At 43.8% G+C, this 18795-nt stretch overlaps 1 protein-coding gene across 2 annotated transcripts in view; it reads left to right on the top strand.

The window, feature by feature from the left end:
- Nucleotides 1-1592: 1592 nt before the first annotated feature.
- OCLN (occludin) overlaps nucleotides 1593-18795 on the top strand; it is a 56672-nt gene continuing 39469 nt past the window's right edge. The window contains exons 1-3 of one of the 2 annotated variants that reach the window (XM_058730299.1): nucleotides 1593-1708; nucleotides 10767-10883; nucleotides 16264-16939. In XM_058730299.1, the coding sequence (XP_058586282.1) occupies nucleotides 10834-10883; nucleotides 16264-16939 (726 nt within the window). In that variant the 5' untranslated portion in view covers nucleotides 1593-1708; nucleotides 10767-10833. Of the gene's footprint in view, nucleotides 1709-1801; nucleotides 1912-10766; nucleotides 10884-16263; nucleotides 16940-18795 lie in introns of those variants that run through there. The other variant, XM_058730306.1, reaches the window with a different exon arrangement.

Here is an 18795-nt window from a genome sequence, read left to right as displayed (position 1 = left end):
AGCGAACATTAAGAGGATTAACCTGACTTCCCCAGTGTTAACACCACCAATTTAAACTGCATCATTCAAAAACTACATGCTCATGCTAAAATAATTGTAGCAATAACTTCCACACACACACACACACACACACACCCCAATTAGAGTAATTATCCATTAAGGTTGTCATCATTTCAAATACCTTATATTTATATAATGCTTTTACTTCCTTAAGTATTGAATTGTGCCTTAAGATCTAATGTATGGGAGAGTCACATCTCTAATCACTTAATTAAAGGCACTTAAAGAGAAGTGGGTGAGATTGGGCAAAAATTAATTAGTAATGCTGACATTCCAGATTGGAACACAAAGTGAAGCAGGAATTTAGGAAACCTGAATTCTAGCCTTCAATGTAGGTTAAATTGCAAGAACTAAAATTGCAATATTCTGGAGTATAATTGAAAAAAATATATATTGATGGGCGCCTGGGTGACTCAGTTAAGGGTCTGACTTTGGTTCACGTCACGATCTCACAGGTTCATGGGGTAAAGCCCTGCATTGGCCTCTGCAGTGGTAAGGCAGAGCCTGCTTGGGATTCTCTCTGCCACTTCCCCACTTGCAGGCTCTCTCTCTCAAAATAAATAAACTTAAAAATATATATAGATATAGATATGCTATATACATACATAAAAGGATACACAGTTTTGTGTAGACTATGAATTTTCCTAAGGGAACTCTCCTTTGGAACCAGCCTCCAGATCAAGAAATAGAACATAGTACACAGAACTAGGGCCTTTAATTTGTTATTCTTTTTAAAATTTATTCATTTTTGAGAGAGACAGAGACAGTGCAAGTGGGGGAGGGGCAGAGAGAAAATCCCAAACCGGCTACCCACTGCCAGTGCAGAGCCCTATTCCAGGCTCGAACCTATTAACTGTGAGATCATGACCGAGGCCAAAGTCAGAAGCTTAAGGACTCAGCTATTCAGGCGTACCCCCTTTTTTTTAAGCTAAAAAAACATTAAAATAGTTTAAATCCCTTGGGGGGGGTGCAAAGGACCTTGAGCTGGTAATCATGTACACCACCGCATGCACTTTATTTTTACAGCAAGTTTACCAACCAGATCCTACCACACTTTGAGTAATGGTCTTTTATCTGGCTCCAGAGATTCAGAACCGGTTCCTTAATTTACAAGTGACTTTTGCAAATCTCCCATTTCTGGCTGCTTTCCAACAAAATTTTAACCAAATTTTAGGAACAGAAAATTGTTAGGTAAGGACATGCCTTTCGTGTCAGCGTGTGAGCACCCTGGGACCTCCTTCAGAGTAAAACAGTCCCCTCCAGACCTCCCTCCGCCTCTCGTCTGCAGTTCCACCCCAAGCAGAGGAGCTCGGAGCGCGCCGCAGGGCGGTCCAGGACCACCCCCACCTTCTGGGAGCCGGGGCCCCTCCTCAGCGCTCGGTCGCCAAAGCTGCGCTGTGCCTTTAATTGGGATCGCTGGGAGGGTGTGCGGGGAAGGGCTGGTTCCTCCCGCCTCCTTCTCCACCGCTCCCTTCCCCCTCCCATCCGAGTTTCAGGTGAATGGGTCACCGAGGGAGGAGACGGCCACGACACACAATTCCTCGCTGGCGTCCACCCACACCCCCGACCTGTCCTTCCCCGGCTGGAGGCCGCGGGACTCCGGGGAAAGCTAGCCAGAGCGCCCAAGAGCCCGCGCTTGGTGTAACAGGTGAGACTGGCCAGTGCGCGGCCCCAGACCTCCAGCACCGGCCAGGCGGTGGTGCGCATGCCCGGGGGCAGGACCGCAGGGGGGGGGGGGGGAGGAGGAGAAGAAGGAGTGGAGGAGGAGTGGAGGTGGAGGACCGACAGAGTTCTTAGTCTAGTCCCAGGCTGCTGGCGGGCCGCCCGCACCTCGTCAGGTGCGCTCGCCAGGTAAGCGCGTTCCTTGGCTCCTACGGCCCTTGGTGGGTCGTGCGGGGCAGCAGTGAGTAGATGGGAGTTGGGCGCGGCGCCGGGGGCTCACGGTGGCCCCAGAGTCCCCCAGGGGATCGTGGCTCTGGTCTGGTAGGGGAGGCGCGGCGGGGGAGGACGCCCGGCGCCAGTTTCGGTGGCGGTTTCGCCTCTGGGCTGGGACCGGCGGGAGCCGGAGGGGCGCGGGTCCGCGGAGAGAGCAGCCCTGGGCTACTTTGGCGGCTGCCTCCCCCAGCGAAGGGCCACTTGGAGCCGCCGATCAGCTCTTTCGGCGGAAACGCTTACAGCTCCTCGAGTCCAGGCGGCGCGGGCACCTTCTCGCTTTAAAGGGGGGGCGGGCGGGCAGGCGGTTCCCGAACTGAGGGAGCGCAGAGCGCGGCTCCCCGGACGAAGAGCTAGGAGGTCCTCAGGCAGTGGGGCGTGCGCCCGGCTCCTCGGGGTCCTGAGTGTAGGGCTGGAGACTGGGGGTCTTGGATCCCGGCGGCGGGGAGGGACCTCATCGATTCCGCCCCGTTCACTCTTTGGGTACCGAGCGGGGAGAGGGGTGACGGGTTTAATCCGTGAAGTATTCCTAGAGCCCTGGGGTGGGCCGATCCGCTCTTTGGAATCCAGCTAGTGCGAGCGGTGCGAGCGCGCGCGTCGATTTAAGCCTGGGGGCGGGGATTTAATTTCGAGCGAGGCTGTACTTCGAGGGAAGCTGTTCGCGCTTGGGATCCTCACCCATGACCCGCAGGCCGCCGCCAGGTGGGCGGACCTGCCTCCGGGCGGTCCCTGCTGACCGCGTGCTGCGCGCACCGGCCAGGGCGCACGGACACGAACTGCCCCGGGCTTAGAGACCTCCAGGGAAGGGCCGGCGCGCGCGCTGCCTGCCGACATGTTCCCTGCGTCGGAGGAAGTGTGCGGGGAGAGCAGGGTTGAGGGGTCAAAATGGCCTCTGCTCCTTGGGGCTGGAGGAGCACTTCCGAGCCCCTGTGCCCCAGGTGAAGCGACTAACCCCGAGAAGCCACGGCATCCTCGGGCTGGCTGGGCACACTGCCCATTTGGGAAATGACCCGGGGCGGGGGAAGAGGCAGCCTTCCAGGTTAGTGTGTGGCCCTCACGCACAACAGGTGTATTATTGGGATCCCTGGAAAAGGTGAAACCTTCCTTTTATGGCACTTCGAGTGAGCCCTGCTGTGATTGGAAGCTAGTTCTTTCCAGGCGGAGGTGCATTTCTCAAGCTGTCAATTCCCAGTATAACAGTGCTTCTCTGGCACGGTACAAATGAATATTTTCTCTTTCTGGTATTTTAAAATAGACATTGTAAATGGTGGAGCCACAGTAATGGCTGTCTCCTCCAAGCCGCCTTTTTGTGTAGTTCTGCATTTCTGTAGTTACCAGGTGCCTCTTTGGTTAAATGATGGAGAGGAGGATGGTGAGATTTGTGCAGCTTCCAGGCTGTTCAGGGAAATGATGGGCAGTGCCTCCTAAATGCTGGGCTAAAAAGAGTTCTGTGCTTTGTATCCTTTAATGATACTATCAACTTTGGAAGGTAAGTCTTACTAGAACTCCATTTTAAAGGTGAAACACCGGTAGGGGAAACATGTTGCAAAGTTTGTGGCTTGAAACCTGCTTCAACAAATCGGGGAAGGTATAGTGGACAAGCAGCAGTCCTGGATATTCCAGCACCAGAACGCTCTGGGGTTTTTCTGGAACTCTCTACCTTTGACTGGTCCCTATGGTCTCATAGAATATTTCCACATCTTGTTTGATGTGAAGATAAACTTCTTGTTTTCTTTTAAAGGTAGTGTTGGAATTACTGCCCTTTAAAAATTAGGAGATCACTTTTAACCACACAAATTAACTGATAGAAAACCTTTCACCTGCCTAGGAGCCTGCCAGAAGGGAAGTTTTCTTCACTTGCATTTTAAGGCTTACTGGATTAGATTCCCTAGTGGGCTTTTTTCTTCCAAGTTATTATTTATGGATGTACTGGGGTAAAAAGACAATGAGGATTTTTGTTACCCTTTTTGTTTTAGCTTCTAGGCTTAGAGCTGCTGTGTGATTTAGTGCTTCCTAATCTCGAATATGGTGCGAATTGCCTGGGGATCTTATTAACATAGATTCTGATTCATAGGTCAGATGTGGGGCCTGGAATTCTGTTTTTCAGCAAGCTACAAATGATGTCCATGGTTAAATGTTTGACCCTTTACTCTCCCTTTCCTTCAGACTGTAAACACTTAACTAATTTGGTTGAATGTGAAGGATTATATTTGTGGCTGTTAGCATTGTGAACTTGAAGGCATTCACAGCTGTATTGAAATCCCAACTCTGATATGGGTTGTTGGTTTTATAAATCAAATGTTGATTGACCATCATTTTGTACCAGGGACTGTAGGGATCTGGGAGAAGAGTGATGGTCATGACAGACATCTGGGTGCTTGTAAGGCTGGTGTTCCAGTTGAGGTGGAGATGGTGGAGATTATTTAAAAAATAACAAAGAAGAAAAAATAATAATTAGGGGGGAAATTCGCTCTGAGAATAAAACGGGCTTGGTGGGTGGAGTGAATAGCAGGGAAGGAGCTTCTGAAGAGGTGACATTTGAGTTGAAAGCTGGACAGCTAGTGCCCACCATGTACAGATCTAGACATTATAGACAGGAAACTGATAAGATCAAGGCCCTCCTTGGATTGATGCCTTTAATTGAGGCAGTGATGCTCAAAATACATGGTGTGCTTAAAAATCACCTGGAAGGGGGGTGCCTGGGTGGCTCAGTCGGTTGAGCATCCGACTTCGGCTCAGGTCATGAGTTCGAGCCCCACATTGGGCTCTGTGCTGACAGCCCAGAGCCTGGAGCCTGCTTCGGATTCTGTGTCTCCCTCTCTCTCTGCCCCTCCCTGCTCACGCTGTGTCTCTGTCTCTCAATAATAAATAAATGTTAAAATTTTTTTTTTTAATTTTTTTTTAACGTTTATTTTTGAGACAGAGACAGAGCATGAACGGGGGAGGGTCAGAGAGAGGGAGACACAGAATCTGAAACAGGCTCCAGGCTCTGAGCTGTTAGCACAGAGCCCGACATGGGGCTCGAACCCATGGACTGCGAAATCATGACCTGAGCCGAAGTCGGATGCTTAACCGACTGAGCCACCCAGGCGCCCCCCCCCAAAAATTTTTTTTTAAATCACCTGTAGGGGCACCTGGGTGGTTCAGTTGGTTATGTGTCTGACTTCAGCTCAGGTCACGATCTCTAGATTTCATGGATTCAAGCCTCGCATTGGGCTCTGTGCTGACAGCTTGGAGACTGCAGCCTACTTCCGATTCTGTGTCTCCCTCTCTCTCTGCCCCTCCACATTCTCACTCTCTCTCTCTCAAAAATAAATGGACGTTAAAAAAAGTTTTTGTTTTTGTTTTTAAATCATCTGGAGAGGGGTGCCTGAGTAGCTCAATTGGTTGAGTGGGCGACTCTTGATTTCGGCTCAGGTCATGATCTCACAGTTCATGGGATGGAGCTCTGCATTAGTGCGGAGACAGCTCGGGATTCCTTCCCAGCCCCCACCCCCGCCTCGTTTCGCTGTGTTTTCTCTCTCTTTCTCTCTCTCTCTCTTGCAAAATAAATAAACTTAAAAAAATCATCTGTAGATCTTACTAAAAATGCCACTTCTGATACAGAGCTAGTCTGTTTCAAAATATGCCTAATTTTAAAATTTTAGACAGTTTACTAATTGTATGCCAAAATATAATAATTTAATACCAGGCACAATTTTTAAAAACTTCTTAAAGGCAAATTAACTCTTGCTGCATATGATTGAAAAGGAATAGGCTCTCCTTAAATATGATAAAGTTTATCTTTTACTTACTGACAGTTGCTTCAAATAATTTTTCAGGGGGATAGCATTTTCAGGCTTTCTTTTCTTCCTCTTATGCTTAGGTTTCTATGAAGACAGCTTTGGGCAGTAACCATTTTCAAGGGGAGAACTTTTTAAACATTTTAACATTAATCAGCTTTACATATTTTGTAAGAGTCTGCTGTTTACCTTATGCTTTCGACTTTTACTCAGCTGTTTGATTTATGTCCCTATCATTCACATGGTACGGGTTCTGTGATGGTGACCAATGAGCCCCTTAGGCCAGATCCTGTGTCCTTTTCATTCATTTTATCCTTCACTCAATATACTTTTACTGAGCAGATAATGTTAATATTGTTGTGCTGGGCGTTGGGTAAACAGTCTCTTCTTGGTCCTTTTTTTCTTTGGCTGTGGCCTTAAAGCACAGTCCCGACTGCCTTGAAGGAGACATTAGAATTCCTCCAGTCCAGTCCCCCTACAATATCAAACAACTTAAGCTTTGCATACATGGCTTGAGATCACATTGTTATTTGTTATTTTTGAAGGGTGTGTGAAGTCAGGGTAAGGGAGAGGCTTCCTAACATTGACATGAAATCTGACCCTGTGGTATCTTTTCTTCAAAGAATGGTTTCTAGGACTACAAAGACAGCTGTGCAGATATTTGAAGGCTGCTGGAGTGGTCCTTCTAATGTTGATTGGTCCAGGCCAAACATTTCCTGTTTTATCAATCATTTGTCTTAAGACATGGTTTTTCTAGTTCTTTAACACTCTTAGTCACCTCCTGGAGAGGCACCTGCTTGGAACATGATGTGCACATTTTAAGGTTGTGCAGAGGTTTGTTTCTTTTTCGTAACTGCATCATTCCTAGATCGAAGCACTGTCTGTACCTACTGCCAAAGTTCGGGATGGCTTGTTAACTTTGTTGAAATTCTCCCTAAGGAAACACACTTCCAGAAATTGAGTCTAGGGGTGCCTGGGTTGCTCAGTTGGTTAAGCGTCCGACTCTTGATCTCAGCTCAGGTCATGATCTCACGGTTCATGTGTTCGAACCCCGCATCGGGCTCTGCACTGATAGTGTGGAGCCCTGCTTGGAATTCTCTCTCCCTCTCTCTCTGCGCCTACCCCACTTGTATGTGCACATGTGCTTTTTCTCTTAAATAAACCTAAAAAAATTTTTTTAAAAAAAATAAAAATTGAGTCTACATTTGTAAAGTGATTTATTCATGCCACTAATATTTGAAAATGGAGACAAAGTACCTAAAATGCCCAAACACTGAAATTTCTCAACTTCAAGGTAACCATCTTGCTGTGAATGGTTTTGCTCATCTTCCTTAATATATTATCTTAATTATAACACCCTAAAGGTCAAGTTTGTCCCCAGCCCTTTGGCATAGGGGGGGTAGTAAAGTTCAAGGAAGAGAAGTAGAATTTGTCCTCTCTGATTGTGAGCTGTTAAAACCTCTAGGGGACCTAAATGCTCCATTCTTTCATCCTATTTAGATTTGGTTTTTCAGTCCCAGAGGCATCTGCCTGGGAGTGCTGCCTGTGCATAGGGATGTGCTCAAGATCCTCAGGCTTCATCTACCAATCTGGCAACCTTCTCAAAAAAGTAAATGAAGTTGTTATGCCATGATTTGTCCTTGATAAGCTTCCTAAAATTATTTGCTTCACAATGTAAAATCTCTGGTATCAGAGGATATTTGATAACAGAACTCTGAATCCAGAAAATGGCAGTTTGGAAAGGGATTTTTGTTGTCACCGTTTCTGACAAAATGTAAACTTCAGCCTGAGCCTGGATTAATTTAGAAGTTTCAAAAACTACCATGGAGGGGGCGCCTCGCTGGCTCAGTCGGTAGAAAATGTGACTCTTGATCTCCAGGGTCCTGGCTTCACGCCCTACATTGGGCATAGAGGATACTTAAAAAAGCCAAAGCAAAATAAAAATCTACCGTGGAGCCTGGAATTTTTGGCCTAGTCTTGAAGGAGTAAGCCCTGGCTATAAAAGGGGTAAGAATCCTTGAAGGTCAATTTGTCAGTATTTGACATTCAGTTTCACAGCTAGAGTCCTACATTAAATAGTGTTTAAATTCAGTTTTTCTTAATATTATTTTTCTGAACATCCGTTAAGAAGCGAATCTGGACTTTCACTCTCCCATAACACTGTAACGTGCTAGTGTCCTCAATTGCCCATTTTTATGTACATTTGGGTACTAGTTATAGGTCTCTGTATGCTTAGGATTTGTGTACCTTTTTGTATGTGAATACTTCAGTAAAAACAGTTTTTTAAAGGAAAAACATAGCGAAGTCTTCCCTCACTGTGTTTGGAAAATCATGCTAATTGTGTTGGTGTTCCTAACATTCACTCTATTTCTGTCTTTAAGGTTTTTAGCTGATGTACGTTTGGGCATTATTTTCTTCTGAGAAATGTGGAATTGACCGTCCTTAAGGATGTGGAAGATAGTTGCCATTGATATTAAAGAACAAAATTTAGAGAGTTTGAATTTATTTACTTGACTAACATAATACCTTATTTGGACTTGCTTTTTTGCAAAGGAAAAACAATACTAGAAGACCCTTTAATATACTCAGATTGTAGATCTTGCTCAAGTGACCCCTCCCACTCCCACTTCCTGCCCTTCTTCTTCGGGTCTTGGTCTTTCTTCTCTGCTTGGTCCCGTCTTGGGCTCGATCATGTAGTCAACCCTAATAACTCGATAACTGCCTGTTGTGGTTGCTTTTTTCTTTGTGTGTGACCTTCTGTAGTACTTCCACAGAGTCCCATGGTGTAGTGTAGACACTTAATAAGTACTTGTCGATTGAATGAAATTGCCTCTCAGGTATGTCGGGATTGTGCTCTGAGGAATTTTAGAACAAAATCATACTGCTTTTCTCGTAGGGCAGAAGACTCTTTAATATAACACATAATTAATGTTTCCCCCCTTTTTGTAAACATTATGCGCAATTTTGAAGACTTGGAAAATGAAAAGGAAAAAGTGTCCACAATCCTACCATCCATAGATGTATTGTGTAATAATTGGTAATGATAAAGGCATACTTTTAAACCAGATTACGTTTCAACGTTGAGGGACTAGTATGTGCTCGATGCAGCTCTGTATCCACTTTTCTATGCATTCTCTTCTGATATGGCCTTTCAAAAGTAATATGAAACAATAAGTTTTAAGAAGTTTTCTTTTTTTTATGTTTCTTGTTCTTGGAAGGGACTGTTTGGAAAATTACCAATTTTTCTTCTTTGTATAATTTATTTTATAATTTACATCCAAGTTAGCATATAGTGCAACAATGATTTCAGGAGTCGATTCCTGAATGCCCCTTACCCACTTAGCCCATCCCCCCTCCCGCAACCCCTCCAGTAACCCTCAGTTTGTTATCCATATTTATGAGTCTCTTCTGTTTTGTCCCCCTCCCTGTTTTTGTATTATTTTTGCTTTTCATCCCTTATGTTCATCTGTTTTGTATCTTAAAGTCCTCATATGAGTGAAGTCATATGATACTTGTCTTTCTCTAATTTCGCTTAGCATAATACCCTCCAATTCCATCCACGTAGTTGCAAATGGCAAGACTTCATTCTTTTTAATTGCCAAGTAATACTACATTCTGTATGTGTGTGTGTGTGTGTATATATATATATATATATACACACACACACACACCACATCTTCTTTATCCATTTATCCGTTGATGGACAATTGGGCTCTTTCCATACTGTGACTGTTGTTGATAGTGCTGCTATAAACATTGGGGTGCATGTGCCCCTTTGAAACAGCATACCTGTATCCCATGGATAAATACCTAGTAGTGCAATTGCTGGGTCGTAGGGTAGTTCTGTTTTTGATTTTTTGAGGAGCCTCCATTCTGTTTTCCAGAGTGGCTGCACCATCTTGCATTCCCACCAGCAGTGCAAAAGAGATCCTCTTTCTCCACATCCTCACCAACATCTGTTGTTACCTGAGTTGTTCATGTTAGCCATTCTGACAGATGTGAGGTGGTATCTCATTGTGGTTTTGATTTGTATTTCCCTGATGATGAGTGATGTTGAGCATTGTTTCATGTGTCAGTTGGCCATCTGGATGTCTTCTTTGGAGAAGTGTCTATTCATGTCTTTTGCCCATTTCTTCACTGGATTATTTGTTTTTTGGGTGTTGAGTTTGGTAAGTTCTTTATAGATTTTGGATACTAACCCTTTATCTGATAGGTCTTTTGCAAACATCTTCTCCCATCCTGTCCATTGCCTTTTAGTTTTGCTGATTGTTTCCTTCCCTGTGCAGAAGCTTTTCATTTCGATGAGGTCCCAATAGTTCATTTTTGCTTTTGTTTCCCTTGCCTCTGGAGATGTGTTGAGTAAGAAGTTGCTGCGGCCGAGGTCAAGAGGTTGTTGCCTGCTTTCTCCTCAAGGATTTTGTTGGCTTCCTGTCTTCCATTTAGGTCTTTAATCCATTTTGAATTTATTTTTGTGTATGGTGTAAGAAAGTGGTCCAGGTTCATTCTTCTGCATTTCCCAGCACCACTTGTTGAAGAGACTGTCTTTATTCCATTGGATATTCTTTCCTGCTTTGTCAAAGATTAGTTGGCCATACATTTGTGGGTCCATTTCTCAGTTCTCTATTCTGTTCCATTGATCTGAGTGTCTGTTTTTGTGCCAGTAGAAAATTACCAATTTTTACCTGTGCTGTAAAAGCTTTGTGAAGTTTTTATTACTACAACTTAGCAATGAAAGTTAATATTTGTAAGCCAGTGATATGCAGTGCTTGGTGCTTGGTGCTGTGAGGATGACCAGGCTGAATGATTCCTATGCTTAGTGATTTTCTGTACTCAAGGAATTAATGATCCATTGTATAAAGATTGCAGTGAGAAGGACAAGAGAAATAATCATGGTGTGACAAGTTACTTGAGATTGGTCTCATTAGTTTTCTTAGCAATGCAAGGAAACTCTGAGCTCAGTAGTAACACCCTTACCCTACTTACGTTGCTTAGATTGCCTTATCTTGGAAGCTACGGGGCAGCGCTCATCCTGAAGATCAGGTGATCCTTGGTATCAGCCATGTCATCGAGGCCTTTTGAAAGTCCACCTCCTTATAGACCTGATGAATTGTAAGTAATTCTTTAGTTTTCTTTCTTTTTTTTTAAACTGTCACATGTAAAAAATATGTATAGTTGAAATTTTCATCTGTTAAGTGTTTGCTGTTAAAAATGTCTGTTTAGGGGCCCCTGGGTGGCTCAGTCGGTTAAGCATCCAGCTTCAGCTCAGGTCATGATCTCACAGTTTGTGGGTTCGAGTCCTGAGTCAGGTTCTGTGCTGACAGCTCAGAGCCTGGAGCCTGCTTCAGATTCTGTGTCTTGCTACTCAACGCTGTCTCTCTCTCTGTCTGTCTCAAAAATAAATAAACATTAAAAAATATATATGTTTATAAATTTAAATTGAAACAAAGGTTATCAAGTGAAAGTTTCCCTCTGCCGCTTAACTTCCAGGATGACAGTTTTTCTCTGCAGAGGCAACTATTGTCACCTGTTCCTTCTTTCTTCCTTTCCTTTCCTTTCCCTTCCTTCCTTCCTTCCTTCCTTCCTTCCTTCCTTCCTTCCCTCCCTCCCTCCCTCCCTCCTTCCCTTCCCTTCCCTTCCCTTCCCTTCCCTTCCCTTCCCTTCCCTTCCCTTCCCTTCCCTTCCTTTTTTTCCTTATTTCCTTTCTTTCTTTGCAAGAGAGAGCAGGTACACACATGAGTGGGCAAGGGAGAAAAAGAGAATGAGTGAGAGGGAGAGAGAGAATCCCAAGCAGATTCCACACTGAGTGCAGAGTCCAGCTTGAGGCTTGATCCCACAACCCTGGGATCATGACCTGAGCTGAAATGAAGAGTCAGACACTTAACTGACTGAGCCACCCAGACACCCTTATCTCTTTCTAATGTTTGCTTCTAGAGAGTTTAAGCTTATATTTGTGGGTATATTTATTCCTTTTTGTTTTTTCACAAATGGTATGAAGCTTCTTTATTAATGCCCTGTTTAGGTGACTAACCCTAAACTTGACTCCTTGTCAATTTTGTAGTAATAACTTTTATTGACATACGGTTCACACACCAAATAATCCACCCATTTAGAATGGACAGTTTAGTACTTTTAATATATTTACAGAGTTGTGCAACTGTCACCACATCAATTTTAAAACATTTTCATCACCCCGATCAGCAGTCATTCCTCATTTCCCTCTAGTACTAGTCCATCAGCAGTCCACTTTCTCTTTCTAGATTGTTCCATGTCGGACATCTCATACAAATGTAATCACACAATATGTGATCCTCAGTGGCTGATTCTTTCACTTGGCATAATGTTTTCTACATCGTTAGTTTTTTTTCTTTAAAAAAATTTTTTTTTAAGTTTATTTTTTGGGAGAGAGAGAGAGAGAGTGCGAGCGAGCGTGCACAAGCTGGGGAGGGGCAGAGAGGAGAGACAGAATCCCAAGCAGGCTCTGCACCATCAACGCAGAGCCCGACGTGGAGCTCGAACTCACAAACTGTGAGATCATGACCTGAGCCAAGATCAAGAGTTGGATACTTAACTGACTGAGCTCCCCAGGCACCCCATCCGCATCATTAGAGTGATTCTTGCCATTAATAAAATCAAGAAGCAAAGTTGAGGGTTCTTGCATCCCTATTCATTTGGGGGTTTAACTATGAAAAAATTTAAATTTGTTATCAGACTTTGATAGGGATTTCTTCCTGTAAGTAGTTTGTAGCTTCAAGCTTTGATAACTGTAGTAGGAGTTGTGTTCCTATTACATTGCCCCTATAAACATGGGTGAGATATAACACACACACAGAAAAGGGCACAGAACATGTGATGATGATGAGTAAGATAAAGATAAAGCAAAATCATCACGTAGGTCACCTCTAAGTGCATCCTTGTCTCCTCTCCTTCCCCTGGAAACCACCGTTCTGACATGATTATCACTTGATATATATTCTCTCTTTCTTTTTTTTTTTTTTTTAACATCTAAACAGTACATTTTAGCTTTACTTGTTTTTAACCTTTTTTTTTTTTTTGCTTCAGAGCAATGCTACAGAAATAAAATGTGAATGATATATGTAATTTTTTGTTTTTTTTCTAACCGTATTAATAATATTTCGCTTAACCCAGTATATTTAAAATGTTATTTCAACAGGTGATGTAAACACTGACTCATGAGGCAGTTTATATTCCTTGTTATTACTAGATGTTATTTTTTAGAGCAGCTTTACATTCACAGCAAAATGGAGAGGAAGGTACAGAGATTTCCCATATGCCCCCTGCCCTTATACATACATTGCCCGTCTCAGTATCCCCCTTCAGGGTGGCGCACATGTTATAATTGATGAACCTTCATTGACAAATCATTGTCACCCAAAGTACGTAGTTAATATTGGGTTTTCTCTTGATGGTGCTACGTTTCTTTTTTTACACTATGATCAGTTTGGACTGGCCACATTTCCAGTGTTCAGTGGATCGTGTGGTTAGTGGCTGCCATGTTAGACACAGCCCTGTAGCATTCCATCCTGTGGATATGTTACAGTTACCTGTTCCACTCTAGGTAGAAATTTACACTGTTTCCAGTTTTGGGTTATTCTCAACAATGCTTCTGTGAATGTTACAACGTTAATGGAATTTTAAGTGGTGTAATCATCTTTTTTTTTTAAATGATATAATCACTTGGTGGGGGGGTGCCTGGGTTTCTCAGTTAAGTGTCTGACTTTGGTTCAGGTCATGTTCTCACAGTTTGTGGGTTCAAGCCCCGTGACAGGTCAGAGCCTGGAACCTGCTTCAGATTCTGTGTCTCCTTCTCTCTCTGCTCCTCCACTGCTCTCTCTCTCTCTCTCTCTCTCTCTCAAAATAAATAATAAATATTTAAACAATTTTTTAATGATATAATCATTTTGGAAAACACTTCGACATTGTCTTATAGAGCTGAAGTTAAAAAAAAGAAAAATTTGACTCAAAAATTCTCCTGGATAATATACCTTAGAAAAATAAGTGCTTTTCAGGGGTGCCTGGGTGGCTTAGTCTGTTAAGCGTCGGACTTCGGCTCAGGTCATGATCTCACGATTCATGGGTTCGGGCCCTGAGTCAGAGTCTGTGCTCACAACTTAGAGCCTAGAGCCTGCTTTGAATTCTGTGTCTCCCTCTCTCTCTTTTCCTCCCCCGCTTATGCTTTGTCTCTCAAAGATAAATAAAAATGTTAAAAATTAGGGGCGCCTGGGTGGCGCAGTCGGTTAAGCGTCCGACTTCAGCCAGGTCACGATCTCGCAGTCCGTGAGTTCGAGCCCCGCGTCAGGCTCTGGGCTGATGGCTCGGAGCCTGGAGCCTGTTTCCGATTCTGTGTCTCCCTCTCTCTCTGCCCCTCCCCCGTTCATGCTCTGTCTCTCTCTGTCCCAAAAATAAATAAAAAACGTTGAAAAAATTAAAAAAAAAAAAAAAATGTTAAAAATTATTTTAAAAAGGAAAAGAATAAGTGCTTTTGTGTATGAGGACACATGCTCAATCGTGTTAAGAGCTACATTGTTCACAACAGCCCCAGATGGAGACATCCCAAATATCCAAGTAGAATGAGTTAGGGAGTTTTCATATGTGACGTTTTCAAAGACCATCTTATCAGTGTTCTTTCTAGTTTGCATTTCCTTGCATTCAAGTGGTTAGCAGCACCCAGTAGTAAGATATCTTGCTTTGCAATGAGAGAAGTGGACCAAGGAAATAATGGCAAAAACAAAAGGGGGTGAGGTCAGTTGAGCAATTGAATTTTGTTCCTGCAGGACCCACATTTCTTACATTCAGCGTGTCCACAGATCAATGTGCCTGTCTTCCGTGATGTTTATGATTGTATTACTGAAGTTTGCAAAGTAGTTGTTTTGTTTTTTGTTTTTTGTTTTGAGAGAGAGGGCGAGAGCAGGGGAGATGGGGAGAGGGAGAGGGAGAGGGAGAGGGAGAGGGAGAGAGAGAGAGAGAGAGAGAGAGAGAGAGAGAGAGAGAATCCTAAACAGGCTCCATGATCAGCATAGAGCCCGATATGGGACTCAATCCCACGACCTGGGATCATGACGTGAGCCAAAATCAAGAGTCGGACACTCAACTGACTGAGCCACCCAGGAACCCCTGCAAAGTATCTTTATAAAGATCTAATTAGACATCACCTTGATGAGTCCTCTTTGCATATTTGATTTATTTCGTAGCTCTTAACCATAACTAACCTTTGAAGGGTCTGGATTGAGACACTGCTGTTCATTGCTGTATCCTCAGTATCTAGTGTAGTGCCCAGCGCACATCAGCCTGGTGGCTCCAATAAATAGTTATCATGTGAATAAATGAATGAATGTGCTTTCTCAGGTAGGAGAGTGAAGCTGCCAGGAATTGGACATGACCCTGGGTAGGCCACCTTCGGTGTCCTATTTGAATGCACTGGTCTCAAATCCCACAAGCAGTAGGGTTGACATCCTTATTCTAAACTGCTTAGGCTTCCCTCCCCAGGAATTACAGTTAACTGGTGTGGAATGCTCTGTCTAGGGATTGTACCCACTCCCCAGGTGATTCTAATATGCCAAAAATTTGAGAACCTCTACTCTATAGAAATCCACTCCATAGAGTGGTGATTCTCAGTGCACATTTTCCAGACTGGCTGCACGAACAGCAGCTTGTCCTTCCTGCAGAATCAGCACCTTGGGGTTGGGGACCAACAGTCTTTGTTTTAACAAGCCCTCCAGGGGATTCTGATGCACAGAAACTTTTGTTGTTCACTGGGTGTTTCAGTAGCTTCAGACTACTGTAACAAAGTAGTGCAGACTGGGTGACTTATTTTTTCTATTAAAAGAATTTTTTTAATGTTTATTTTTGAGAGAGAGAGAGAGAGTGAGCATGAGTGAGGGAGGGGCAGAGAGAGAGGGAGCCACAGAATCCGAAGCAGGCTCCAGGCTCTGAGCTGTCAGCACAGAACCCGATGCGGGCTCACATTCACCGCGAGATCATGACCTGAGCTGAAGTCGGCCGCTTAACCGACTTCGTGACTTATAAACAACAGTGCAGACTGGGTGACTTATAAACAACATAATTTATCTCTCACAGTTCTGGAGGCTGAAAGTCCAAGATCAGGTGCCATTGTGGTCAGGTTCTAGTGAAGTCCGTCTTCTGGGTTGCAGACTGCCAGCTTGTGGTTGTATCCCCTCGCAAGGTAGAAGGAGTCTCTTTTGTAAAGGCACTGTTTCCATTCATGAGGGCTCCATCTCATTACCTAATTAGGCCACCTCCTAATAGCATCACATTGGAGTTTAAGGTGTTGGCATTTGAATTTGCGGCAGGGGGTTGGGGGAGGCATAAAGTGTTGTTGCTTGTAGTGGGGTGGTACTAATAATAGTTCTATTTGGCAATGGATAGTTTAAATTATTCCGAGTACACGATATGTTCTTTCTACTTACCTCCAAACGATACTAACTTGAAACTGTTTTCATGTGTATTTCAGCAAACCCAATCATTATGCACCAAGCAATGATATGTATGGTGGAGACATGCACGTTCGACCAATGCTGTCTCAACCGGCCTATTCTTTTTACCCGGAAGATGAAATTCTTCACTTCTACAAATGGACCTCTCCTCCAGGAGTGATTCGGATTCTGTCTATGCTTGTTATCGTGATGTGCATTGCCATATTTGCCTGTGTCGCCTCCACGCTTGCCTGGGATAGAGGCTATGGAACTGGCTTAATAGGAGGTGGTATAGGCTACCCTTACGGAAGTGGCTTTGGTACCTACGGAACCGGCTACGGCTATGGTTATGGCTATGGCTATGGCTACGGAGGCTACACAGATCCAAGAGCCGCAAAGGGCTTCCTCCTGGCCATGGTGGCCTTCTGTTTCATTGCTGCATTGGTGATATTTGTTACCAGCGTTATCAGATCTGAAATCTCGAGAACGAGAAGATACTACTTGACCGTGATAATACTGAGTGCTATCCTGGGCATCATGATGTTTATTGCCACAATTGTCTACATAATGGGAGTCAATCCAACTGCCCAGGCTTCTGGGTCGCTATACAGTTCACAGATATATGCCATCTGCAACCAGTTTTACACGCCTGCAGCTAGTGGACTCTACGTGGATCAGTATTTGTATCACTACTGTGTGGTAGATCCCCAAGAGGTATGGGTGGTTTCCTCCCTGCCCTGCTTTGGGTAGAGGCTTTTGGGAGGCTTAGTAGAATCACTTTGGGACCTGTTAAAAGGTATTTATGACAAGGCTTCACTTCCTTTGAAGTCAGAATCTGGAGAGGGTCTGGTGTCATTATTACGATATTTTTAATACCATATAGTTCATCCATTTAAAGTTTGGTTCGGTAATTTTTAGTATATTCAGAGTTGTGTGTCCATCCCCATGATCAGTTTTAGAACATTTTCGCTCTCCCTGAAAGAAACCCCATAACACAATTAGCAGTAATTTCTCACTTCTCTAACCCTTCCCAGACCAAGGCAACCGCTAATCCTATTCTATAGTTTTGCCTATTCTGGATAGTTCATATATAGAGTCACACAATCTGAGGTCTTTTGTGATTGGCTTTTTTTAAGACCTTATTTATTTAAAGTTTATGTTAGAGAGAGAGAAAAAAAAAATTTAGCGGGGGAGGGGCAGAAAGAGGGAGAACAGAAGGATCTGAGGCGAGCTCTCCCCTGATAGCAGAGACCCTGATGTGGGGCTTGAACTCACAGACCCCATGATCATTACCTGAGCCAAAGTGGGAGGCTTAACCAAATGAACCACCCAGGCACCCAACCTTCTTTCTTTTTTTAAAGTTTTATTTAATCTCTACATCCAATGTGGGGCTTGAACTCAAGACCCTGGGATCAAGAGTCATATACTCCCCTGAACGAGCCAGGCGGGTGTCCCCGTGATTGGCTCCTTCCAGTTCACATTAATGTAAAATTCTCAAGGTTCATCCATGTTATGTAGCATGTTGTGTCAATTCCTTTTTGTTGCCGAGTAATAGTTCATTGTATGCCTGTATCATTGTTTATCCATGCATCAGTTGATGGACATTTGGAATGTTTTCACATTGATTGTTTGGAATAATGCTCTGAACATTTGTGTACAAGTTCTTATGTGCACTCATGTTTTAGTTTCTCTTGAGTATGTACCTAGGGATAGAATTGCTAGGTCTTATGTTGTCTCTGGGTCTTTTTTTTCCTTTTTTTTTTAATGTTTATTTATTTAGAAAGAGAGAGAGAATCCCGTGCAGGCTCCACACTGTCATCTCAAAGCCCAACACGGGGCTATATCTCAACGAACATGATCTGAGTTGAAATCAAGAGTCAGACACTTAACTGACTGAGCCACTCATGGACAGTGTCTCTGTGTTTAATCTCTTGAGGAACTGTTTTCCCAACAGGTTGCACTGTTTTACATTTACTAGAAACGTATGATGATTGCAATTTCTGCACATCGTCACCAACATTGTGTTTTGTCTGCTTGGTTCTGTCCATGCTGATGGGTGTGAAGTTGCTAATCTTTTTTTCCTGATGGATTTCTTACCTTTTTTTCCCTTATCTTTTTGTTTTGTTTTGTTTTCCCCCTCCTTACACTGACTCAGTAATTCTCATTCTTTTACCTGAATGAGTCACTCTTTTGGGGTTAGATCATCTCCAGTAACTATCATTATTTTGAAGACTGAAATGTTTTCACCCCAAATGTAGGTTTTCAGAATGTTTGTTGACTTGCAAATGTATGTCTGGTAAATAGAGCTGAGGGCTGATATTCCTATCTTACCACACCCCCCGTCTCTCTTAGTCCTCTGAATGCCCCAAACTTGTATTCACTGAAAAAGGATATCACTGTTAGATGGCTGCAAAGAGACCCACTTGTTACCCATTAGCAGAATCCAGGCCAGGGTCCAGGTACCTGCCTAATTTCAAGCGTCTGCAGGCCAGTAGACCACTCAACATGCTTATCAGACACTGGGAGAACTGTCACGGGGAGGGATTCCTTGTCACAGGGCCCTTTCTTGT

Source organism: Neofelis nebulosa, chromosome 1 (genome assembly GCF_028018385.1).
Source record: "Neofelis nebulosa isolate mNeoNeb1 chromosome 1, mNeoNeb1.pri, whole genome shotgun sequence".
NCBI lineage: Eukaryota > Metazoa > Chordata > Mammalia > Carnivora > Felidae > Neofelis > Neofelis nebulosa.
The sequence above is the reverse complement of the archived record's forward strand: the minus strand, read 5'-3'. Positions and strand labels throughout refer to the sequence as shown.